At 36.3% G+C, this 27,710-nt stretch overlaps 1 protein-coding gene across 1 annotated transcript in view; it reads left to right on the forward strand.

The window, feature by feature from the left end:
• SH3KBP1 (SH3 domain containing kinase binding protein 1) overlaps positions 1–27,710 on the forward strand; it is a 445,745-nt gene that overhangs the window by 205,310 nt on the left and 212,725 nt on the right. Inside the window, 1 exon segment of the mRNA XM_074300969.1 lies at positions 16,150–16,253. Within this exon segment, the coding sequence (XP_074157070.1) occupies positions 16,150–16,253 (104 nt within the window).

Consider the following 27,710-nt stretch of genomic DNA (forward strand, 5'->3'; position numbering starts at 1 on the left):
GAAGTCCAACTGGGCTCTAGCTTAACCACTGTATTACAGCCTCAAGCCTACCAGAGTGGATTTTCTTTTTGCTTATTCTATGCGTTCCATGGCATGAACTGAGATGTTGTGGCACTCTAGAGTATAGCACTGGCTGGGTAAAGACCAGTTAAGGGAGTGTAAGAAGCTTGAATTAGTTGGTCGCACAGCAGGAAAAATTGATAGACGTTATAAAGTGCCCGAGGCAAGAGAGAATATCAGAACCTTATTGAGGAGAAGATTAGCATCAGATTTTTCAAAACAGATAAAGGCCAGAGGCAAAAGTGCATTGTAGCAGAGCACCCAGCTTGGAGAAAACAACTGGCAGAGAGGGCAAACACAATTAATAATTCATAGCCAAAGCAATGTTTCTACAAAAGGAGTAGCAGACTAAAAGAAGGGTCAGTTCCAAATCTCAGCATCCTTTTCTGGGTTTTAAGCAGAACTTTCAGGGGTAATAAGCCCCTTAACTGTTTTTTTTTTTCTAATTGGGAGACAGCTCTTTTAGAGAATCAAGGGACAAGGCTATCCAGACCTGGCTTCAGGAGATTTCTTGGAGCAATTGGTAAGATGGGAGGTGGGTGATTCTACAGGGCAGCAGACTACTCTAAAGCTTCTTTGAATACTCTCCAATTTGAGTTTCAGGTAACTGAATCTCTACTCCCTTGGTGAACCCCCACTAGAATATTATTAGAGCCTGGAATGGTGGAATATTAGACTAGGAAAGGCCCTTAAATGGAAATAATTTAACTCAGCTTTTTTAAAAAATGAAACCCATAAATATGAAGTGATTTTCTGTCTATAAGTCAGTCTGTCAGAGCCATCCTCTCAGATTAGTTGTCTTTTCATTAAATCTTACTATGATTCTTTTGTGTTTAAAATTATTCCCTCAGTTATACTTTGTAATCTTCTATCCATCACAGTTTCATTTGTCATCTCTTCCCTCTTTTCTTAACTCACTTCAGGAGTAAAAACACCCTGTATTGTTCATTCATACTTTAGTGTAAATTGGTTTAAACAAGTAATTTTCTAAGCAGATTCCACTTTTCCACTTTGGATGTGGTATAAGTTTAGAGGTAAAGAAATAAACAAGAATTAGTTTAAACAATTCCAAGCAGAGACCATCTTTCCTTTTTGGGTGTTGATTTTGGTGGAGTTAGTATAAGTTTAAAGGTAAAAAATTAAACAAGAATTAGTTTGATGTATTAGTGTAAGTTTGGAGGTAAAGAATTAAACAAAAATTAATGTAAACAAGACTTTCTGAATAGAGACCACCTTTCCATTTTGGATGTGTGTTTTGAAGGTATTGGTATTAAGTTTAGAGCCTAAGACAATGGTCGTGTCCACTCATCATGATTTTTATCTGGTCACTGGACCCAGATGGCTCCAGAAGAAAAAATGAGGCTGGTTAAGGACATCTTTTCAGCAAATAGCCTGAGAGAGGAGAACGTCATGACTTTGACCTTCATTTTCAAGTTGTCAGTTTTCTCTGAACTACTAATCTACTAGTTGCTTATGCCACTTGTTATGTTATGCTGTTTCATGTGCCCAGTCTTTTTATGTGAATGTGTTTACCTAAAACACTGATGTTCCCATACATATATGTAAACACCTGGAGGACAGAGACTTTTTTTCCCATTGTACTTTCCCTGAGGCACTAATCAAGTTGTATGCTTTGGTTCATATTGATAGATGTTGGTTGATTGATTAAATTAAATAGTTTTATGATTCTTATTCATAGTTTTTAAAATAAAGGAGTAGAATATATTAAATGTTCTTGATCTCTAAAAAATTAAACTCAACATCTATATTTAGTTGCTTTTATTTGGGTAGCCCTTGATGAATGTTTTCTTTGGGGGAAGTGATCATCCATGGATCTGTTTTACATTCTCTCCACTCCACCATCCCACACCACCTCTCTTAAAATTCTCTTCCTAAATCCAGAGGGAAAGTCAACTTTGGCACAGCTGTGCCCCTCCCGACCTTCCCCCTGCTTGTTGTACATCCTCAGGTAATTTCTGACTTTGAAGTAGTAAATAAATGGTTTCCTGTTTCTCTTGCAAATATGCTATTTTCTCACGCTCCCCAGTGAGCCAAGCCAACTTTTTCTGGAGAAAACCAAACAGCACCTGTTAATGGCAAAGGGTAAGGTTGCAGCAGCTCATGCTTAACCTCAGCAAGGGGTTTTTGTATAGAAGAAACCAGTTTCTTCCTTATTTGGAGTGACTGGCAGCTTCCTGAACCCTCATGCTTCTTCTACATTACAAAAATGCAAAGGTGAATAGAAATTCTACCAATTATGGGCATAGAACAGGTTAGCAAGAGTAAGTAGCTTGGCTTCCATTGCCAAGGTACCCAGAGACCCCAGGATTTTCCAGCTATCATTGGGATTCTTCTGCATGTTTTTCTGTTTGTGATTGGATCATGTTTTTGTTGTGCACTCATTTAAGTCAGGTCCAGCTCTTTGTGGCCCCTTTGGGGGTTTTCTTGGCAAAAATATTGGAGTGGTTTGCCATTTTTTTCTCCTGTTTATTTTACAGATGAGTAACTAAGGTAAATGGGTTAAGTGACTTGCTCAGAATCATACTGCTAGAATTTGAACTCAAGTCTTCCTACTCCAGGCTTGGTGCAGTATCCACTTAGCCTCCTAGCTATTTGGGTCATATTCTCTCCTGAAAAGGGAACGATGGAGAACTTTCATAATGCCATAAAAGGTAACACTCAGTTTAGTTTCTCCAGTAATAAAAAATAATAATATACAATGATTATATATAATACAATAATAATAATAAATATATAATAATTATATATAATATAATAATTTAAAATAACAATAAAATAAAAAATAATTTAAAAAAACCATTGTGATATCCTCTTGCAATGCTCATAAATGAATTGTGGCGTGGATCACTGTCAGAATCTGTTCAGGAACAGGTCACCAAATGTAGAACAATTACTCTTTAAGACAGCTTTAAGACGGATGGCAGCTGCATCCTGTTAGTCACCTAATGAGGAGACAGCTCTAAATAATACCTGTAAAGGACAGATCAGTGGTGAGGACACAGATTGGGGAATAGGGTTTTTAACTTGAATTTTGCTACTGGTTTTCTTACTTTTCCAAAAGCCCATCACTTACAGAGAAAAGCAAGGCATATTGGTGAGTTTGTTCATTTTCTCTAGCTCATGCCATGCAGCCAGAGTTACAAACGTACATACAGACTCAAAGTGCAGAGTGCATTTTTGGGGGGGTAGTGGCCAGTATAGGAATTAATTATGCTTGACTATTCATGTTTATTTTATGTGTTTTGTTTTTTGTTTTCCCAGATAGGGGAATTGGGAGGAAAAGAACATGAATGCTTGTTGATTGAAAATAGTGAAATTTAATTAAAAACCAGGAAATAGAGAAAATGTTCATTTGGTTGGTGTATACTCTCAGCAATGGGGTTGATGTGAGGAAGGTGACTGTGACTCTTCATCTACTAAGTTTGTGTGGCAATTTAAGACTGAGGAGTGGAGAAGCTTTGATGTGGTTTGGGGAGCACAAGCTCTGGAAATGCAAGTTGAAAAATATCTGGATATTGGCAGTGGGACACTCATTGTGTCTGTTGTCTGAGGACCTAAGGGCAGAGATGCTCACCTCCACAAGTTTGGGCCCAAACAATACACCGAATTTATGCAGAGGCTGCCAATTTGTGTGGGTATACTCAGACATATCTTCTAAAGAACCGAAGCTGTGGCTTCATCCTCAATAGGATTTTAATTCCCTTCATTTCTTTGGTTACTTACTCCACTCCTTATTGCTAAAGAAGCTTGGCACAAAGTCAAAATAAAAGTAAATGAATTTTAAAAGTAAGGGATTTTTAGAAAACATGTCCTAGTGTGTATATATTTAGCTACTGGACTAAGAACTCCAGTCTGGAATAGGGTTTATTCTCTCTCCTCCTTCAGACCTCATGTGTTTTATTTGCATTTTTTTAATTAATAGTATTTTATTTTTCCAAATAACTGCAAAAATAGTTTTCAACATTCATCCTGTTAAGACTATTGTGATCCATAATTTTTCTCCTTCCCCCAAGACATCAAGCAATCTGATATAAGTTAAACATGTGTGATCCTTTTAAACATATTTCCATATTCCTCATATGTCTACCACGTCCTGTTTTGTATTTATCATAAAGAGAAGAATTACAATGGGGGTTCTTAATTTGAGATCTGTAAACTGGTTTTTAGAAAAATATTTTAAAATAATTTGATAACTATTTCAACACAATTGGATTCCTTTGTAATCCTTTCTGTTTTACATTATGCATTTAAAAACTTTATTCGGAGAAGTGTTTTATAGGATTCGTTAGACTACCAAAGGGGTGTATGATACACAAAAAGTAAAAAACTCCCAGGCTAGGTTTTACTTACCCTCTTATCTAACCCAGGGTCTTCTAGGGTATTCTATACACAGTATAACATTAACAATTCTCCTCTGAAAGCTGCACCACTGATGTTTCTATTACCCTCATAGTGTACCATTTGGTGTGGGAGCTCAGGTTTCTGGATGGGGGTCTGGGCAGTCCTTCCCATAGTGTCCATGGTGTAATGGAAAGAGTTGTTGTTGGTCAGTCATGTCTGACTCTTTTTGTCTTTCCCATTCGGGTGTCCACTCCTTGATGAGTTTTGCCCTTCTTTGTGTTCCCAGTGTACAACACAATGCTCTGCACCTAGTGTCTAATAAATGCTCAAGGACTGACTAATGAAGGTATTGCAGACATCTGCCCACCAAGTGCTTAAAAACCGAGAGAGATGAAGGCTTCCAGTTCTTTGTGAAAGGTTTGTGGAAGCATTTGGACAAGACTGGAACAAGATGAAAAGACATGAATGAGTTGTGATGTCATCTCTAGTAGTAAAAGCATCCACATATTGGAAATCTGAAGTTCTTCCAAGTCTATATATACATATATACACACATACCCATATATATCCACATGCATACACATATCCAACCATACATGTACACACATGTGCATATATACAGGCTGTATACACACGTATGTATATAACAATACACATATAAAATACACACACTCAAAAATATAAAATGTGCACACTTATATAATATATATTACATGCATACTGTATATATATATATATATAAAATATATATACACACAGTATGCATGTGTATATGCATACACACATATATGTATATGTAAATGCCCTATACACACATGTACATATACAGTATGCACACACATATAATATATATGTGTGTCCCTATATACACGTGTGTATATGTAAATGCCTCTATACATACATATATACGTGTATATACTATATACATACAGTATGCATGTGTGTATATGTAAATACACCTATATACACACATATATATACAGTATGCATGTATATGTTTGTGTATGTATGTATATGTAAATGCCCCTATACACACATATATGTGTAAACGCCCCATATACACACATGCATACTGTGTATATATATATGTATATGTAAATGCCCCTATATATACATGTGTGTATGCCCCATACACAATACTATATATATATATATATATATATATATATACAGTATGCATGTGTGTGTGTGTGTGTGTATGTATGTATGTAAATGCCCTCATATATACACATATACACAGTTGCAGTATGGAAATTGCTTTTGCCTCTCCCTTCCCATCCCCCAGCACAAGAAATAATATTCCTTGAGGAGGAATATTTGCATAGTTTCTTCCACTGATCTTAGAGTTGTAATGAGGGGAAAGAAAGAATATGAAGTAGGAAAAGGGGCAAGAAAAAGACTGAAGGTTTTTTTTTTTAAACTTTCATTTTAAATGAAGAACATCTTGTTATTGGATTAGAGCAATGGTGTCAAATTCAAATAAAAAAGGGGGCTCCCAAGCCATATATAGGATCCTTGCCAGTAGCATGTTGAGTTAGAAAATTATATTTTAACATGATCTATAGTCTAGTATTTTTATTGACTTTTTTCATCTGGCTTCAGAGCCATGTTTGACACCTCAGGACTAGAGGACTCTAGAGAGATATTCCAGACCCTGACTGTAGAAACAATGAGCTGGGGGTGCTAAAGCTGGGAAGTTAGGAGGACATTGTGGAGAGAGGGGAATGGCTTTCACCATCACCTTCTCTTCCTTAGAGTAACAGGGACCATATAGCTCAGAGGAGAGGTTGGTTCTCAGAAGGAATGCTAAAGATTTACATCTATCTTTTTGAGTCATTAGTCAACAAACACTTAAATTATTTACCTGGAAGCCTAGGTGGGAATTTTAAAAAATATTTAAAAAGGTAAAAAAACCCTAATCTTTGATCTTCTGGAGCTCACAGTCTAATGGGAAAGAAAGCACCCAAGCAATCATATACATATACTACCAATAAAGTGTACATGGGAGGTAGTCTCAGAGGGAAGGTGCTAGTTTTGGGGATAGGTTGAGGGAGGATGGAGAAGGGTCTCTTCCAGAAGGTGGCATTTAAGCTGGATCTTGAAGGAAACCCGAGAAGGCAGGAGGCCACAGTGAAGCAGAAGAACATTCTGTGCATGGGAGTGGGAGGCCAGTGAAAAAGCATGGAGTTAATCCAGAGAAAGAACTGATAGAGTCTAAATGCCCAGTCAATTTATATAATGATGAATTAATTGAAAAAAAATTATTTTTCTGTTTTTTTTTTCCCTTTTGTTCTGTTTCTTCTTTCACAACATGATTAATATGGAAATAGGTTTTACATGATTGCACATATATAATGTATATCAGATTGCTTATCATCTTAGGGAAAAGGGAGGAAAATTTGGAACTCAAAATTGTATGAAAATACATTTTAAAAATTGTCTTTAGAGTAGCTAAATGGTATAGTGGAGGGAGCACCAGCCCTGAAGCTAGGAGGACCTGAGTTTAAATCTGGCCTCAGATGCTTAACACTTACTATGTGACCTTGGGCAAGTCACTTAATCCCACTTACCTTGCCTGAAAAAATTTCTTTATATGTATTTGGAAAAAGATAAAATACTATTTAAAAAAAAAAGAAAAGGTATGGAGTTAGGAGATAGGGTCCTGTGTGAGGAACAGCAAAATCACTGGACCATGTGTGTGTGAAGGAAGATAAAAGATAAGATTGAAAAGGTAGGAAAGGATCAGATTGTTAAGGGATTTAGATGCTTCTTTCTCCTGAAAGAGAGAATTTTATTCGTTATTCTGTAGGTAATAGGGAGTCACTGAAGTTTGTTGAATAGGAGAGATGATCACCTTGGCAGTTGAGTGTTAGGTGGATTAGATTGGGGAGAGACTTGAGAGTGAGACACCAAATTATGCAGTAGTTTGGGCTAGAGAGGAAGGTCTGCTTCAGGTGGCAGTTGTGTGAGTGGAGATATGGGGATGTATATGAAAAGTAGTATGATAGAAATAACTGGACTTGGTGACAGATTGGCTATGTGGGATGAATGCAAGCAAGTCAGGTGTGACACAGAATTGTGAGCCCCTGTCACTGTGATAGTGGTGCTTCTGTGGACTGTTGTAGAGAAGTTCAGAAGAGAAATTTTTGGGGAAAGATAATGACTTCTGTTTTGGACATGTAAATTAGAAATGTCTAAATAATACCCAGTTTGAAATGTCCAAGAGGCAATAGTTTGGGACGAGGAATAGATCTAACACTTATTAGCTGGGTGATAAAGGGCAAGTCACTTAGCCGTTTTTTGCCTCAGTTTCCTTATCTATAAAATGAACTGGAGAAGAAATGGCAGACTACTTCATATCCGGAATCTTTGCCAAGAGGAACCCAAATGGGTTTATGAACAGTCAGACATGACTGAAAAACTGTGGGATAAACAAGGAGTTAGTTAGGAGCCTAGCAGCTGAACAGCTGCAAACTGAAAATACTCTTTAGGATGGTGATTAATGATGGTAGCAATGGCAGACACTACACCCCCAGGTAGAGAAAAAAAAATGTTTAGTACTTTTCTCTATCTAGTTACTTTAGTGTGTTTTCTCCTATTGCCAGCCAGAAGGAGAACATAAAATTGGCTGTTTTGAAGCAAGATAGTTTTTCATTGAAAACTCATTCTCTTCAGCAAGAAAACCTCATCATAACATTGTAAAACTTAAGTTTAATGTTCTTCCTCAGGCCTGAGGATTTTTAGACAACTCAGGTATTCTAATTCTGTATTCTTGGCCCAGTCAATTAATATAATGACGAATTAACAACTGCTCTATGGAGGTGTTTGCTGACCTGTTGGTGACTGGGTCAAGATTAATCTGTTAACATTGCTTTAGTGTTCTGAGATGATGGGGAAAATGATTATAGCTGGTAGGGAATGTTATTTCATTTTCCCAATTGTTGAAGGCATTGGGTGGTGACTCACAGCTACCAAAAGTAGACTGGGCAGCTTTGGGATACAATGGATTGTCCCCCGCTGTGTTCACCCCATTAGGATCCTTTTCTGGGCTGAAGTCAAAATTCGAATGCTCATCACTTGTGAAGGATTTCTCTTCAAATATCAGTAGCCTTCTTGGATGCCTTCTAACTCTGTGATTCTGTAAATTCCCCAAGATTTCTTCCAAATTCAGCATCAGCTTGTTGAATTGAACTGCCTAGAGATAAACAGAGGTGATAATGTTGGTGGGAGATTTTGCTTTACTTTGGTCAAGTTATTTTCTTTCCTGAGTCTCAGCAGCCTTCACTATAGAATTGTGGAGTTTGGATTTCAGTCTCTGACGTTCCTTTCAGCTCTATATTTGATTAGTGTAAGAATTCAATAAATGTGGTGCAGTAGATAGAGCACCAGCCCTGAAGTCCTAGCTGTGTGACCTTGGGCAAGTCACTTAACTCCTATTGCCTCAGCAAAAATAATAATAATGATGATGATAATAAAATAAATAAACAAAAATAAAACCTACTTTTGAGTCAGGCATATATTACTAAAAGAATTTATGACTGAAAAAAGGGTTGAGAATTCTTGAATTAGTCTGATCCTCTTTGCAGATAAGGAAACTGAGGCCTTCAAAAATGAAGGTTGAAGAGATAATAAAAGATGTTAAAATTGTAAGCCCCTTGAGGACTGTCTTATGCTCTTTTTATATCTCTATGACAGCACAATATCTGGCACATAATAGGCACTGAATAAGTATTTATGGAGCCTCAAATTTATCACTCTTTCCTTTCTTCTTCTAGTCAACTGTAATTAAAAATCAAAGTGAAAGACTAAAATTGTGTATATTTGTTTGATTTTCAAATAATGGCTAAAGCTACAGAGAATTTTTGCCTTTTACTAGTTCATCCAATTCCATTCATTAAATACAGGGCCAGAAAATGTTTTCTAGAGTCATCTCTTTCTGCCTCACTTTCAGTCCAGTTCTCTCCAAGTCAAGACATGAGCTCTGTGTCTCATGTACGAGTAAGTTTCTATTTTCCTGGTCCCCCAAGTAAAGCTGATGTTATAAAACACTGCCCAGTGTCCAGACCTTAAGTCTTCAAGTTTCCTGGTGGGTTTTCCCATCACCCTCTGACACAGGAATTTGGTCTGTGAGAAATATAATTGTTTTGTTGCTAGGTCCTGAAGCTGCTTTTGTGTACTTCTGTAGGAGTCACTTGAGCTTTTCACTTTGACATTTATGCAGTCTTGGTTTTGGTCATCCTTTTGTTCAAGATGGTAACTTGTAGATTTGCTGTTAGTGTATTGCCTCTGGCAGTTACTAGCAAGGTAGAGCTTGACTTTAAAAGGTATTTAGGCCAAAAGATGATGTCATAGCTTTCTTGTTATGAGCAGCTGGTGGCTCACAGTGGGTAGAGTGTGTGAGGCTTGAGTTAAAATGCCATCTCAGACACTTAATGTGTGGCTCAGGCCATGTCACGTAACCTATTTGCCCCAATTTCCTCATCTCAAAAATGAGGTTGCTGATAGCATCTATCTCCTAGAGTTTTTGTGAAGAATAATATTTGTAAAGCACTTAGCCCAGTGCCTGACACATAATAAGCACTATGTAAATGTTAATTATCATTACCAAATAATAATGAAAATTACTAATTATTATTATTAATTATTCTTAGAGCAAGAAGAATTTTTAGGGATCTTAGGCAAGTCCTCTCATTTCGTAGACAAAGAGTAAATGATTTGCCACAAATCACTGAGCTTATGAAGGAGCAGAAATAGAATTTTTCTCCCCTAGTTTTACAGTGGACTTTCCAGGTCATCATACCCCTCCATTTGTAAATAGTCCTGTCTCATCTATGCAGACGCCTGGATGGTTTTCCCTTTCATGCTATTTGTTCTGATTTTAAGGAATCCAGTATCAAGCTAGAACATGGCAAGTAACAGCTTTCTTATAAAAACAGTAGACCTTTCTTTATAATGTTGGGATATGCTTGATGGAAGAACTAGGATAATTCTTATGATATCCTTTTTCCTTGTTATAGTGAGACATGTGATATATCACTGGATACTGAATGTAAAGAAAATTATTTGATCCATAATATAATCAAATCATGTGTTAGCAAGGAAGTTCCCTTCAGAAGAGATGGTAGCCAGATATGGTATCAGAAGTGTCAGGTTTTGAGTCAGAGAAACTTGGTTAAAATCTTGTCTTACTCAAAAGACTTTAAGGGGCAGCTGGATGCTGCAGTGGATAGAATTACTGGTTCTGAAGTCAGAAGGATCTGGGTTCAAATCCAGCCTCAGACATTTAACATTTACTATTCGTGTGACTCTGGACAAGTTACTTTTTGCCTCAAATCCCTTCCCCTGTGGGGGAAAAAAAGGCTTCAAAAATCAAGAGAGATTGATGAAAAAAAAAATTAAGAAAAAGCCAAGAAAAATGAAGAATATGAAAAGAAAGTCAGCCATCTAGAAAAGGAGATTCAGAATATTAAGGAAGAAAATGACTCCTTGAAAAGTAGAATTGATCAAGGGGAAGCCAGCAAAGTTATGAGACCAAGAAATAATAAAATAAAATATAAAGAATAAAAAAAATAATAAGGAATTGAGATCTCATAAAAATTAAATCTGAAGAACAAATCTGGAGAAAACATAAGAATAATTGATGATATAAATTGATGATATAAGAAATAATTAAAGAAAATTGTCCTGAAGTGTTACAAGAGGGGAAAGTAGAAATAGAAAAAAAAAATTCGCCCTGACTTTTGAGTAAGGGAGGAGTGTATAGAAATGAACAGTAATGGATTAAAGAAGAATAAGGTAGGGGGATTCTGGAGTAAAAAATTAAAGAATAGGAGGATAAGGTAACAGGTAGAGTAGATCAAAAGAATTGAGAGGGATAGGAAATAAGAGGTACACACAGATTTAAAATAAGATGTAAAATAAAGATCAGAAGTAGAATTTATTAGGTTAAAAAAAAGCAGAGTTAATAATCATGATTTCAGCAAAATTAAAGTTAAAACAGATTTACTCAAAAGAGAAAAATACATATATAAGGTTGGCATATTGGTGTGGTGTATGAAATGATGAATTGGTGAAGTTAGAAAATTATGGAAAGGCTTGAACTTAAGAAGGAAAATGTTATCTACCTTCAGAGAAAAAGTGGACTAATAAGCACAATATAGTCTTCCAAAGAGGTATAAGAGTATGTATGTGTGTGTGTGTATATGTATATGACTATAGAGGTGTGCGTGTGTGTATGTTTCTTTATATGCATGTGTATGTCTGTTTATCTGTCCACTTCTGCACTTGTAGCCTTCTTGTACAAGACAAGGAAGGGGAAAAACAAAGTAAAAAGTACACAGCAAAGAACAAAAGAAAACCCACAAGGAAGCAAAACAAACAAACAAAAAAAAATGATGGATTGCTCTGAATACAATGTAAATTATTTATCATATATTCTTTCTTGAAATGGAAATTTATTCCTTTATATTTTGAATCTTCTCTTATATCCTGGTATGTACCTGCTGGTTTTTTTTTTTTTTTCTATTTAAGTTTAAAATAAGAAAATAAAAATTTAAAAATAAAGAAATGCTAAAAAAAAAAAGGTTAAAAATTATAATGCATTTTTAAAAATTAAAAACAGTAATCTGTGTGACCTTGGCTATCACTTTTAACTTCTGAGGCTTTTTATTAAATAGGGCAGTTGGAAGCAATTTATTAAATGACTTCTAAATTGGCTTCTAAGCAATTAAATTAAATAAGCATTGGTTAAATGTTTATTATAGACACTGTGGCCATGTTCTAGGATTACAAATAAAGACAAAACTATAACTGTTGCTCTCAAGAAACTGATATTATAATAAGGCAAACAACATACAAAATTGTGTATATAAAAAAAAAAAACATAGTAAAAATGGAAGGTCATCTTGGAGAGAACACACAGGTAGTGTAAGGGACAAGAGAAAGGTGAGATTTGAATCAATTTAAGGGAAACTTGGAGGCTGAGATGAAAAGTGAGAGTGACTACCAGAAGAAAGTCATGATGCAGGGTGGCTAGGTGGTGCAGTGGATAGAGCACCAGCCTTGAATTCAGTAGTACACGAGTTCAAATCTGGTCTCAGACACTTAACACTTCCTAGCTGTGTGACCCTGGGCAAGTCCCTTGACCCCAGCCTCAGGGGGAAAAACAACAACAACATCAACAACAACAAAAGAAAGTCATGGTGCTGGAAGATGAAGTATTGGGGTCCTTTCGAAGGCTAGACTGTGTGTGGAGAGGAGTAAAATGTAAAAAATGTTACAAGACTGGAAAGATAGGAAGAAGTCAAGTTATTGTGACAAATGAATTGTATTATTGTATTAGGATTAGTTTTTCCCCTTTTCTACTTTCTCAACCAAATCAAGTAGCGTGGGAAATTTATCTTAGACATTTGCACTGACCAAAATCTAATGATTCAATAAGAGAAATTCTAAGTTTGGGCTATATTTTGCTCATTGTGTGTTTGCTTGACAGGTTCTGGGAAAATGTTGATGTTATCAAGTAGATGATGTGGAAATAAATCTTAAAGCAAGATAAATCTTTGAGTGAGATTTGAGTGACCTAAGCTACATCCCCTCCCCCCCCCCCCCAAGATAGCTCATCTCCTATTTGACTAACCAATCAGAATTGAGCAGGCATCCCCCAGGGGCAGTTTCCCCACTGCCATTAGGAGTCTTCCGTCTAAGAGAGATGGCCAAATGATCTTCCTTTTATTAATTAACACTTGGCCTTATTAATAAAATAACTAGGTTACCCAAAAACTACATCTCTCAAAATTTTAAAATGTCACATTGTGGAGGACACTCATTGCCAAATAGAGGACTTTATATTCAATCTTGAATTTATCTGGAGTTATAGGGATTATGATACCATGGAAATGGAGGAATAAAACGTTATTTGCCTTTCTACTTTGGATAACAAGCAGGAAGTGGTCCATCATCTGCTCCATGTCCTCACTGAGGTGGTTGCCATTGGGTCTGCTGCCAAGAAGAATCTTTAGAATTGTTCTGTTGGATATGTCCAGTGTCTTGCTGTTATTAAAGGGTCTTGGCTCTTTTCTTAAAGAAAAAGAGATTGAAATATTGTTTGTCGGTGTCAGGAGAGAATTACCAAATATCAGAGCAGGAAAGACCTTTACCTGTCATGGCATTCAAATACAGGAAAACAGGCCCAAACAAGTGTAATGATCGTTCAGCATCCCACAGCTAGGCAGTAACAAGCCTAGGCCTTCTTCTGGGTCTGGCTCCCAGACTTTTCCTGACAGCTCCAGATTTACATATAGCCTACTGATGGATCGGCTTAAATGATTTTCTATGTACCCCCGACCCAATAAACTCCAGAGGCTCCCTGTTGATGCCAGTAGCAAAAACAGAATGCTCTGACGGCGTTCAAAGCCTGTGTCCTACCTTTCCCATCTTTTTAGCCTTTCCTCCCTCACAAATTCTTTGATCCCATAACGCTGGCCTCCAGAATGTTCCATGAAGGAGACATCCTTTCCCTTGGCTATGGGCATTCGGCCCAGCTGTCTAGAATACCCTTCCTCCTCTTTTCTGACTACGGACCCTCTGTGTTCCTTTAAGTCCAACTAAAACCCCACTTTCTCCTGGAAGCCTTCCTCAGCTTTTCTTAGTTCCAGTGCCTTCTCTCTGTTTAATCATTTCCCATTTGTGCTGTTCAGCTTGCTTTTTATATGTTTGTTTGTATGTCTGTGTGTATGTGTAAGTGTATATATATGTATGCACACATATATATGTATAGATAGATAGATTGTTTTTACATTGTCTCCCTCATTAAACTGTAAACTCCTTGAGGGCAGGGGTTGTCTTTTTGTATCCCCAGTGCTCAGCACAGTTCCTGGCACACAGTAAGCACTTAATAAATGTTTATTGATGAATTGTTATTCTGATTATTAAAATTATGCTTCCGCCCCATCATCTATCATGCACCTATTCAAATGTGCTTTTCTGTACAACAATCCAGACTGAGGAAAATGGAAGAGAGAGAATTAGGCTAAGGACTGAATAGTATCCGAGAAGGCTTTTGAAGAATATTGATTAGCTTGACTTAGCAATGGAATAGATTGGCCTGTTCCCTTTCTGGTCCCCTGCTGTTTGCAGACCGTTATGCGCTCAGCAGGGAGCTATTATTGCGGCTGCATATGGATTTCCTTCCGTCAGGGCAATCCTCCCACCAAACCCTCCACCCTCCATGTATTCCCTACAGGGGATCCACATCTCTTTAAAACTATTTTGAACGTTTCTTTTGTCATCACCTTGAGACTTCATGGCTGTAATGGAGGCTTAATGCAGAGGGATGAGGTTGTTGCCATGGTGAACTTCTCAGAAATGACTCTCCCTCTGTGCTTCTGCCTCTTGTTAACCAAAATTTTAAAAAAAAGGCCGTGAGACATCATTCCGCTCTGGCTAGTGTACTGTAGCTGCATGTGACCACCTGCATGCATCCTGAGACACACATGTCCTTTCCTCCATGATGGATCCGCAGCTGCTCCGCCTCTGGCCTGGTCTCTGCTCAGACTCCTGCCGGGCCGGGTCTTCCTCTGTTAGCTCTCACGGAGAGCCCTGCCTGCAGAGAGCTTAGCAGTGGTCCTCACACTTTTTAAACAGGGGGCCAGTTCACTGTCCCTCAGACTGTGGGAGGGCCGGACTATCGTAAAAACAAAAATTATGAACCCCAGGCTAGTGCTGGAAGTGTGCATTGCTCATTGAGTTTAGGTCCAACCTCACTTCCGGTCTGATTTTGCCAGAACCTGGAGGGCCGCATAAATGTCCTCAGCAGGCCACATCAGGCCCACAGGCGTAGTTTGAGGACTCCTGGCTTAGAGTTTAGCAGGAAGTCAGATTCTCCCTGTCCAGTCTTCAGCATTTGAATCCAACCATCCTTTTATTTTTCCTCTCCTTTTTAAAAATTTAATTTAAATTTAATTTAAAATTTAAATTTTTTTCCAATTGCTTGTGTAAATCTTTCCAGGTTTTTGTGAAATTTGTTTGCTCGTCATTTCTTATAGAACAATAGTATTCCATTATATTCACATAACACATTTTGTCAGGCATTTCCTCAAATTTCTAATTTGCCACCACAAAAAAGAGCTGCTATAAATATTTACATTTGTCCTTTTCCCTTTTTTATGATGTCTTTGGGGTATAAATTTAATAGTGATATTGCTGGAGCAAAGGGTATGTGGAGTTTTATAGCCCCTTGAGCATAGTCCCAGAATGTTCTCTAAAATGGTTGAATGCATTTACAACTCCACCAACCATGCCTTAGTGTCCCAGTTTTCCCACATGTTCTCCAGAATTAACATTTTCCTTTTCTCTGAATCAGACATTTCTTATTTCTAGGTAATACTCCTTTAGTTTAAAAAATACTTTAGACAATAGATAGGTAGCTCCCAAGTGTGCCTAGGATTTGGGGTTTTATGTTTCTCCTACAATTTGATAAGCTATTCATCTTCATTTCTACCAGCTTCAGCAGTTTTTTGTTAAAAAATTTTTAAAAATACTTTTTTAATGATGCATTGCCTTGTTCATTCCTAAGAGATCAATGCTGGTGTACTCCTTGTCATCTTCCAAAGATCATAAGCAAGATGGGCTCAGGAAGCTTTATTCATTTCATTTATTTCATTTTCAAAAATTTATGTATTTATTTTTTCAAAGACTTTATCTGAATATTCTGTTTTTCCTTTTATTTAGAACGCAATCGAAGGCGAAGATGTCAGGTAGCTTTTAGTTACCTGCCCCAGAATGACGATGAATTGGAATTGAAAGTTGGTGACATCATAGAGGTAGTAGGAGAGGTAAGCAATTTTTTTTGTACTATGTGTATGATATGGATATTTCTAGTTCTTGAAGTATTGGTTTCTAGAATCTCATACACACGAATCTCTTTGATTATATCTCGGCCAGCATATCCACGAGGAGCCAATGGCAGGGTCATGTTATTTTAGATTGAGGTAGGACCTTGGAAGGCAGTGGAACTATGCTCAGATAGAGTGTCAGGTCTAGAGTCTTCCTGAGTCCAACTCTGGTCTTAGACCTGGAAAGTCACATAATCCTCTTTATCTCAGTTTCCTCATCAGTAAAATGAGCTGGAAAAGGAAATTTCATACTACTCCAGTATCTTTGCCAAGAAAATCCAAATAAAATCATGAAGAGTCAGATATGAACAAATTTAGAGTGGCCAGGTGATGCAATGCATAGAGTTCTGGGTTTGGAGTCATTAAAATGTAAATTTCTTGAGAACATGATTTTTTTTTTTTTCATTTTTGAATTTGTATTACCATCAGCTAGCATGTTGCTTAACTCATGATAGTTGCTTTAAAATGCTCGCTGACTTTGATTCGAACTAGATGATCCTTTAAGGTTTGATGATGGGAAGGAATGTATAGTAGATAAACAGTGAAAATAGAAACACTAAGTTCCAAATGCATATTTGACCTAAAATTTAGATCCTAAGTGAACCAGGCCTATATAAAGAAGCATATATTCTCAGTCTTAGCCAGTATGTTCATTTGTTTTGCCCCTATGGTTTCAAGTTTTTTTATTTTCCTGATCATTTCTTTCATTTATGTGGAGATAATTTGTTATAAGGAAATGATGTGTGGAGAAGGCTAAGCAATGTGGAGTAATAGTAAGAAATGAAAATAGCATTGATAAATTATTTTTTAAATGTGAAAAGTGAAATTCTTAATTCTTTAAAATAGATTTGAGGAAATAATTAAATTCCTAAATTGCATTTAAAAATTATCCTTAATTTACCATTTAAAGATTAATCTAATATAAAGGTTTTATGTATATCTGGTTTGAGAAGTTTTCCATAATCATTTTTGCTTTGACTTAAAGCTCTTAGATTATCATCAACAATAGTTGCTTCAATCAACTTCAATCAAATAGTTGCTTCAAGAACTGGGCAACTCAAATATAGTCACTAACATAAAGTCTTTATAAATATATATATCTTGAAATATTAGAAAAGGTAAATGGCTAAATATGTTCACTATTTATCTAGATTTTTAAGGGGGAATGGTAGTAGGGCCTCATTTCTTTTTCAATAATATCTAAGTTTTTGAGCAGTGACTTAAGAACTCCTTTACAGGAGAGGGAGAAAATTAGCCAAAAAATTAGGTCTTGGTTAATTATTACTTAAACGTGTTTGGAACAACCCACTTTTTTATTTATTTATTTTTTTTTACTTCAAAATAAGGAATCTCTTCATTTACATTTTAAGATATATTTTATTGATTTCTAAAATTGTCATTTATTATTATTAGATGTTTGTGATTAAAAAATGGTGGTTTATTTTGCAGGAAGTGGCTGCTTGTTAACCTTACCTAATTAACCCAATTACAGAAATAAGCCAAATTCCCTTTTCTCCAAAAGGGAGATACTAATATTTGTACTCCCTAACAAATTGTTGTCAACATCTGATAAGATCTTTGAAAAATACTTTAAGATGAAAAGATTGAGGTATAAAATGATATTTTAAAGTGACATCCTCTGATAAAGAAATCAACAGTGTCTTTTTTAAAGATTTCAGCTAGATTGTGGTTATTTTTAATTCAGATTTTTCCTGAGAGTTTATGATTACAAGTATTGGTGCAAGATTCTGGGAAGATGGAGTAGGTTGGTAAATTTCACCCACAAATAGAACAAAATTTTGCCTTAGAGTGAACAGAGTGGTGAAAAATCAAGAAGATTTGGGGCAGAATGGGGGTCCTTCTGGTATAGTTTGAGAAGATCTGAAGAAAGACCCAGGCTGGGATTAATCCTTGTGAAATGCAAATACCTCCGGGCTAGCTGGGTATGTCTGTAGCCTAAGCAGGAACCACAGAAACTTTCATCTTCTGCATTGTTGATGGAGAGTTGGGGTCTGAGTCCGGGAATACTAAGTGAACCTTGGCTAATTGGGAACCCCCGGCCCAGCTGTGCTGCAGGGACATGGTCCTGGGCAAGGAGGAGCCAACTGCAAAGGCAGCTGGCAAGGGCACTACTGGCTGTGAGCACTTGCAGGAGGGTGGAGCTCTTGGTTTGGGGTTCTTGGTCAGAGTGGAGAGCTAAAGTAAAGCCAGAGACATCATCCCCCTCCCCCTACCCTGCGATTAAAGATGCTTACACTAATACCTCTTATTTAAATTTAAAAAAAAAAAAAAATCCGCAAAGATAGAAACTTATCATGGGAACAGGGAAGACCTGGGTTCATCTTCAGAGGCAGACATTGCATTAAAAAAGCTTCTACCCCGAAGAATAATGTGAAATTCGGAAAGAATTTATAGAAAAACTCAAAAAAGAATTTAAAAATCAAATGAGAGATATGGAGGAAAAACTTAAAAAAAATTTTTTTTAAAGACATCCAAATTGTTCTGTAAGAAATGACCAACAGGATGATTTCAGAGAGGCGTGGAGAGACTTAACATGAACTGATGCTGAGTGAAATGAGCAGGACCAGGAGATCGTTGTGTACTTCAGCAAAATACTATATGATGATTAATTCTGATGGACATGGCTCTCTTCATCAATGAGATGAACCAAATCAGTTCCAATAGAGCAGTAGTGAACTGAATCAGCTACACTCCAGCAAAAGAAGTCTGGGAGATGACTATGAACCACTACATAGAATTCCCGATCCCTCTAATTTTGTCCGCCTGCATTTTTTATTTCCTCCACAGGCTAATTGTACTTCAAAGTCCGATTCTTCTTGTACAGCAAAACAACTGTTTGAACATGCATACATATATTGTATTTAACTTATACTTTAACATATTGAACACGTATTGGTCAACCTGCCATCTGCAGGAGGGGGGAAAGAGGGGAAAAATTAGAACAAAAGATTTGGCAATTGTCAATGTTGTAAAATTACCCATGCATATATCTGGTAAATAAAAACTATTAATAAAAAAGACATCCAAGAAAAAAAAGATTATTGAAAAAAGTTAACCAGCTAGAAAAGGAGATACACAGTCTCAAAGACAAAAATAACTCCTTGAAAGTTAGAATCAGGAATACAAAGAGGCTTGGAGAGACTTATGTGAATTGATGCTAAGTGAAGTGAAGCAGAATCAGGAGATCATTATACACTTCAACAACAAAACTATATGAGGATCATTTCTGATGGAAATCTTCAACAATGAGATGAACCAATCAATTCCAATTGATCAGTGATGAACAGAACCAGCTACACCCAGTGAAAGAATGGTGGGAAATGAGTGTGGACTGCTTGCATTTTTGTTTTTCTTCCTAGATTATTTTTACCTTTCTAAATCCGATTTTTCTTGTGTAACAAGAGAACTACATAAATATATACACATATATTGTATTTAAGATATACTTTAACATGTTTAACATGTACGAGACTGCCTGCCATCTAGGGGAAGGGGTGGAGGGAAGGAAGGGAAAAGCTGAACAGAAGTGATTGCAAGGGTCAGTGTTGAAAAATTACCCTTGCATATGTTCTGTCAACAGAAAGCTATAATAATAATAAAACAGAAAGTTAGAATCAGACAAAGAGAAGCCATTGAAGTTATAAGAGAACAAGAAACAACAAAACAGATTATTAAAAAATGAAAAAAAATAGAATAGAATGTGAAACATAGAAAAAAAATCAGATTTGGAGAATAGATCAAGAAGAGAAGATATAAAAATAATTGGACTGCCTAAATGTTTTGATCAAAAAATAAAAAAAGGACATTCACACAATAATGCAAGAAATAATCCAAGAAAATTGTCTTGAAGTAATAGAATATGAGGGAAAAGTTGAAATAGAAAAAACCCACTGAACAACACCTCAATGATATCTTTTGTGGAAAACACATAGGAACATTATTGCCAAATTTTGAAACCCCAGATCACAGAAAATTTTGCAAGAAATAAGAAAAAAGCAATTCAGATATGTTGGAGCTGCAATTAGAATTATAGAGGATTTATCAAGAAGCCACAATAAAAGACCCAGGTCCTTGAATCATATCTACTGATAATCAAAAAAACTAGGCCTGAGACCAAAAATGTCATATCCAGCAAAATTGCCTTTCATATTGAATGAAAAAAAAAAAGGACATTTAATGAACTTGCAGATTTTCAGGATTTTCTATCAACCAAACCTGAACTTAACAGAAAATTTAGCATATAAGAATCAATATCAAAAATCCATGTCAAGGAACTCAACATGGACAAATTGTTTATATTTTTTTCACATGGGAAATGTATAGCATATGTTTAAGATTAACAACAGGGGCAGACTTAAAATAAAAATAGTAATTATGTCATACAAATGAGGTGCAGAGAAAGAATAAATACAGAGGCTCTAGAGAGAGGGAAAACCTAATCACATTAGAAATAGGTTAAATAGGCAACACTACATATATACCATGAAGAGTATTGCACCCTCAAAAATCTATAAATAAATAAGGGGAGTTGGATGGATGGAGGAGGAAGCAATGGGTATGGAAAGAAGACAAGGGATCCATGAGTGGGGGGAGGTTAAGTAATAGCTAGTCAGGGAGCAGAATTAAAGAAAAGGGTTAGCAGGGATAGGAAAGATTGGGGGGTATATCTACATATGTATAAAAATATATCCTTTCTTAACTTCATAGCCTTCTTGGCTATGGGGGGGGGGTGAAAGTGGGGAAAAGAATAAAAAAGTGAGAACAAAAGAACAATTTACAAGGAAGTAAAGAAAAGATGGACACTCATAAATATAATTTCTTCTAAAATATATACATATACACTTTCTTGATCTGCTAATTTGTTGTTACATATTTTGAATCTTTTCTGATGTTCTGCTGGGCACAAGACAATATTCTATTTTGTTTTATACTGGTTTTTCTTTTTTCTTATTCTTTTTCTTTAAATAAAACAAATTTGAAAAAAAAATTACAAGTACTTTTATAAAAGCCTGAATTGACTCGGGAAAAGACAAAGCTGAATTCATTAGTCTGTGCTTTTTTCTTATTAAGACCTCTGAGTCTTTTATGTCGTCAGATTTGTCCCTGAACCAATAAAGAAAGCCATGGCTTTGATTTTCTCCTCTTTCCACTTGCCACTCCCCAAGGTAGGGTAAAGAGTAAATCCTTTCTTACCCATTTATGACAATAGTTGGCATTGTAAGCTTTTAGTAGCTAATCAGGTCAATTGTAAACTGGCACTAACTCAAGGAGTTATCCAGGGAAGTCTGGAAAACAGGATACACCATTTCAGTTTCTGAATAAGTAACTCTCAAACTTTTTTTTTAAAGAGGAACTGACATGGAACACTGTGTATTTAAACTGAGCGACCTTATCATTGATTTTGTAGGAATTCCATGATTGAGAGACTCATAGGATCATAGATTTAGAACTGAAAATGCCCTTTTGTTTTCTCAATAAGGGCTCTGAAGCACAAGTGTCATAAGTAATAAATATCTGAGGTTTTACTCCAAGTCCATAGCTTAAAATTCTGCCTTATCTAACAAAACAATAGCCTAGGTGTTAGCAACTGCCGGTTATGATCCTGTTTTGGTAAAACACTTATTTAAGGTTAATTTTTTCTCATCTTAATTATAAGCACATTAAATTAGATAATTCCTCAGTTCCTTCTGTATTACGTTCCTCGGTTGTATGAGGAAGGGTAGTATGAGAATAAGGTTAATTAATCTCCTCTTAGTTCAGTCATGAGTCACTGCACAGGAGAGCCCGGGGACACAGGGGGAAAGTGGCATTGGGCAGCCCTGACCTAGGGCTTCTGTAATGCAGTATCCCGGCCAAAACTGTTCTGGCACAGTTGGTGTGACTCAGGAGGCGGTGAGTCTCATGCCCATCAAGCTTATGCTGTGGGATGCTGTGCATCTCCCCCCGTGTGCAATATGTCCTCGGTTGTACAGTTTAATCTCCCCTTAGCCCATCCAGTGGGGGTAATAACATATTTCCCATCCTTTTCCCTTTTGTCACTGTGCACAGACTGTGGTGTCCCAGCTGTACTGACAGCTTGAGGGTGTTGCTTAAGTGAAGATATATTTTGTTTTCCCAGTAGGCAACCCACAGAAGCCAATATATCAAGAGTACTTCCCTGAGGTATTTCTGACTTGAACTGCTTATTACGGTCACATGGAGGGAGGGAGGAGGGGGAGGAAATCTTATGGGGGTATTTTGGCAGAACTCTGTTGCTCTGCACAGTATTGTGAGAGCTTTAGGAGATTATTTCAGGGCCCTCCTTGGTGGTTGTCTCTGGGAAATCCTTGATTCTCTTCTACCTGGGCTGTGATATGAAAGGGAATTTTATGGTTCATTTATCTAGGGCTGGAAAAAAGGTACCCCTCCATGCAAATCCCCTAAGAATTTTGCTATTAGGTTCATAAATGATTTTACTGGCTCCTTTCATCCTAAAATAGGCAGCTCTAATGAATAATCTATCTCAATGGGATTGACCTAGACATGTGGCATTATTTAAAACTGTGGTTTAGAGTTGTCTAAATTTGTCTTAAGGCAGTTCTTCAAATGTCTAGCTGGTTGTTTAGAATTTTCTCTAAAAATATGGGATAACCAAACAATTAATTAAACAATTGTTAAACGCCTACTATGTGCCAATTACATCTGTCTATAAAAATATAAATATCCTCATATTCACAGAGCTGAGAAGCAGTTCATTGCTATTGTAATAATTATTTTTGCAACATTAGGTTTAATTTTTTTCTTATTCTTAAATATCTAACAGTAAATAATATCCCTATTGGACATTAATGAAAGAGTTTGGTCTGATGCTGAGTAGACTTCCTATGTGATATGTGATGTTAAGCTTAACATTTTAAGCTTTACAAAAAACTTGCTTCACAACCACACCATTGTGTTAATAAAATATGTTTGAAGTTCTCCTTGACATCCTGGTTCTTCCTTCCTGCCCTCCATCCCTGCTATGTCTTTCCTAGGCTGGATGACATCTTAAATTTCACAGCGAGAGTCAGTCAGTCAATAAGCATTTACCATTTGACAAATACTTTGTTTTGATCTGGAGATAGAACAAAAAGCAAACTTAAGCCCTGCTCTAAAAGAGCTCGTATTCTTAAAGGGGGAAGCAACATATAAATAACAAGATGCAATCATATATTTAAATCATGAAAATATAAGTATGTGTGTGTATACACACACACACACACACACACACACACACACACAAACACAAAGTAGATGAAAAGTAATCCCAAAGGATGACAGAAAGTAGCAACTGGGAGAAGTGGAAATGATCTCCTGAGGAAGGTAGGCTTTGAGCCAAATTTTGACCAGAAACTAGAGAAATCCACCAAAGGTGAGGAAGGAGAATAATGAAGGCTTGGGGAGTGCAGGGGGACAGCCAGTGTGAAAGTAGAGATAAGCAATGCAGCATCATGTTTGAGAATAAACCCGTTAGGGCAGAATAGTTGGGCTTGCAGAGGGTATGGCAAATACCTTGGGAGGAGGCAGCAAATTAAGTCTTAATCAGACTTAAGGTAGAGAAGAGAACGGAGGAGCTAGAGGCAGAAATACCTGGATTTGAATTCTACCATAGATCTTCCCTTCAAAAATGTTTTTCAGATCTATATATCCAACCTTAATCTTTTTGCTGAAATGTAACTGTTCATTACCAGCTACCTTTGATATATTTCCAACTAGATATCCTATAGACATCTTAAACTCAATTTACTCAAACCCATGTTATCTCTCTCCCCCATTTCCCAGCCCCAAACTTTCCCCCTATAGACAAAAGGGTGAAAATACTATGCTTCAATCCACATTCAGTCTCCATAATTCATTCTGTGGATGATTGACAGATATTTGTAAAATACTTAGTGCAATGCCTGGCACATAGTAGGCATTTAATAAATGCTTCTTATGACAGTCAAATGAGATGGCATGTAAAGTGCTTTGAAAACATGAAGGTGCTCCATCAATATTATCCATCATTAATTAGTTATGATTCAGTGTTAATGACATCATCAGTTCTTTTCCTAGGTAAAATTTCAGATACAGTACAACAATAGAGCATAAAAGAATGCAGGCATGGGATTCTGGACCAAAAAGTAGGAGAAGAATGCACGGAAACAAGGGAAATGAAATGAGAAAGAAAGTCAAGAAAGATTTTACCTCCTTTATAGTTTTGCTTATATCACTGTCCCTGATTAAAGATTCAAAGTGATGGTGATAAAAATGGGAGAAGCCTGACTCAGTTTCCTCAACTGTAACATGAGGATAATAATAGCACCTACCTGCCAGGGTTATTGTGAAGATCAAATAAGAGAATATTTGTAAAATACTAAGTGCAGTACACAGGCACATAGTAGGTGCTTAATAAATGCTTCTTTCCTTGCTTTAGGGATTAATGAATAATGCCAGATTGCCTTCTATGGCACAATGACCTTAATGGAATAACAATAATAAAAATAGTCATAAACATTGTATAATTTTAAAAGCACTTTCCAGCTATTCTCATTTGCTCTCCACAATAACCCTATGAACTAAGTAGTTCTTATATTATTACTATTACTGTTATTTAATAGATGAAGAAACTTATGCAGTGACAGGTTATAAGATTTACCCAAGATTTGAAGCTGGTCAATGACAGAACCAAATTTGTAGCTAAATCTTTTTACTCCAAATCTTCAGTTTTTTTCCTCTTTTTGTAGTGGGGGGGTGTATAGAAGAGAAGGGTAGATTAATGAACATATAGTTTAAGGGTATGTCTTATTTTGTCTTCATTTCTTGCATTTAACAGTGCTGTTATTTATATTTTATTATATTAGTATCAATAATATTGGATAGCTGGGTGATGAGACACTAACTGTGTAAACCTGGGCAAGTCACTTAATCTTGTTTGCTTCTATTTCCTCAACTGTAAAATGAGTTGGACAAGGAAATAGCATTTAATAAATATCTATTTAATTGAATTTTAAATAATTCTCTAAAAATCCCTCTAGCTTTCACAGTTCCAGAATGACAAATACACTTTGCATTTGATAATTTATTCCTGTATTTCTTAAGGTGTATGTTCCCTTATTACCTCTGTAACAAGGGATATATTAGTAGTTGGAGCCTAGAAAACAATCACTGTTCCCCAAAGTGTGACAGAGATTGTGGTGTTAAGATGAATGACATGATGTGGTGCTATCCATCCATCAGTATCAAAAACATATCTGAAACTCTAAGTTTATATGTCTGTACCGTGCCTCAGATGGAACAGCGTCAGTGCCCCATTCTTCCAGGAGCTCGCTCTCAGGAAGCTCACTCGAGCAGGTCAAAGGTTCTCAGAGATAGATCAATCACATTCAAGTCTCTGAGAATTCCCTGCTGAGGGAAAATATATCTTCTCTCTTATATCTCCCGAGCATCTTCTTTTTATACAAGTAATCAGTCACAAGGTGACACATTCTTATAGCACAGCAATAACACTTTTAGATAATAAACACAACCATTTCTTTAATAAGAAGGCAAAAGAAATAACATTATGGATTGTTGTTGTGGTTCGGTCATTTTTTAGATGTGCCTGACTCTGGGACTCCGTTTGGGGTTTCTTTGGCAAAGATACTGGAGTGTTTGCCATTTCCTTCACAGATGAGGAAACTGAGACAGATGATAGTTATCACTTAGCTATCCAATATTATGGATACTAATACATTAAAATGTAAACAACATGTCACGATATGCTTCTAAAGCCAGATCCATGATGAAGGGTGGACACATATCTACAGCAACCTAGCAAGGAAACATATGAGGGATGAAAATTCATGTGCTTAGGGAGGTTTACTTACAACTCCAGATTTCACAAATATCCACTCCACACAGAACTTCTTTTTTTTAGTATTTTTCTTCCTTTAGCGAAATCTCCATCTCTACTATAACTGGCATTTAAAAGCTCTTTTAATTAATCATCTCCTTTGAAAGATTATTTAGAAATGTCGGTTCTTAATGGGAATTTTTTTTTCCACTGAGGAAACTATAAAGCTCATCAAACTGGCTATGTCTTGTTTGTTGTTGTTTATTTATTTTTGAGCTTTTTATTTACAAAGCATATGCATGGGTAAATTTTCAACATTGACCCTTACAAAGCCTTCTGTTCCAAATTTTCCCCTCCTTCCCCCCATCCCTCCCGTAGATGGCAGGTAATCCAATACGTTAAACATGTTAAAGTATAAAGTATAAATCCAATCCAGTTTATGCAAACTGGCTATTTCTTAATTAGGCATACCAGCCCAGTTTGTTGGTCACTTTTTTTAGAGATTATGTTGTCCATTCAGGACAAAGATCACAGAAGCACAGTTCAGGTTGATTATTTAAGCCAGTAAACTGAACTGAAAACTCTTGTTTTCCCTTTTCAACCCATAGGTGGCAACAGAGAGCAACAGACCCTAAGGAACCGCTTTCACCTTTCTCTATTTCTAGGTGGTACTGAATTGCAACAGGTCTTTCCAGAGCTCTTAGACAATGAACTCAATTTGCTCTTGGACCAATCAATAAGGCATCACTTAACTGAAACCTTCTGTCAGTCCACTGCTTCTAATTGCTCTGGCACAGAGTAGCTTTTCAATCCCCCTCCTATATCTTCAATTTTTCTCTTCAGGTTCTTCTGTCTTTTCAGTGGGAGCTTCCTTGACTCTCAGTGACTTACTTTTCATTTGAAAAGTCACAACTCCCCAAATTTTCCCACCAAGTTTTTTTTTAATCGTAATTTAGTCTCCAGATGTCTATATGATTTTTTTCTTTTCTTAGTTTTATTTTTTAGTTATTAAGAATTTGTTATTTATTGTTAAGAATAGTTTATATTTTTAGTTAAGAATTAAGTAATTTCATTGATGTTCTATAATGCTTTTCAGCTTTAAAAGTTTCAACACAATAATACACTTATTTTATACCCTTTAATTGTGTTTCTTTACACTCACATTTCTCTAGTTTTCATAAATAAAAGATCTTTTTTAGTCTTTTTCTACCATTTACTGTACTATACATACCATTAAACAGTGCCTCACAGATGAAACATCATTCTATCTTGTTGATAAAGAGTTTGGGATCTAATTTTTATCACTGATTGCTTTAGTATATACAGCCAATATCGGTGTATGAAGAAATAGGTTTCAGACTGTGTTCTTAATATCTCCGATGTGTGGCATTTAGCCATGAATCTTGTTGAACTTCTTATTTCCCCTTAGATTTATTTTCTTTTTGGAATTGACATACCAATAATGTTTGATTCCCTTTTACCTCTCCTTAATATTGTAAAAGTAAATGAAACAAAATGTAATAATATCTTGTAACTCTTGGAAA

This window comes from Sminthopsis crassicaudata, chromosome 3 (genome assembly GCF_048593235.1).
Source record: "Sminthopsis crassicaudata isolate SCR6 chromosome 3, ASM4859323v1, whole genome shotgun sequence".
NCBI classification, from domain to species: Eukaryota; Metazoa; Chordata; class Mammalia; order Dasyuromorphia; family Dasyuridae; genus Sminthopsis; species Sminthopsis crassicaudata.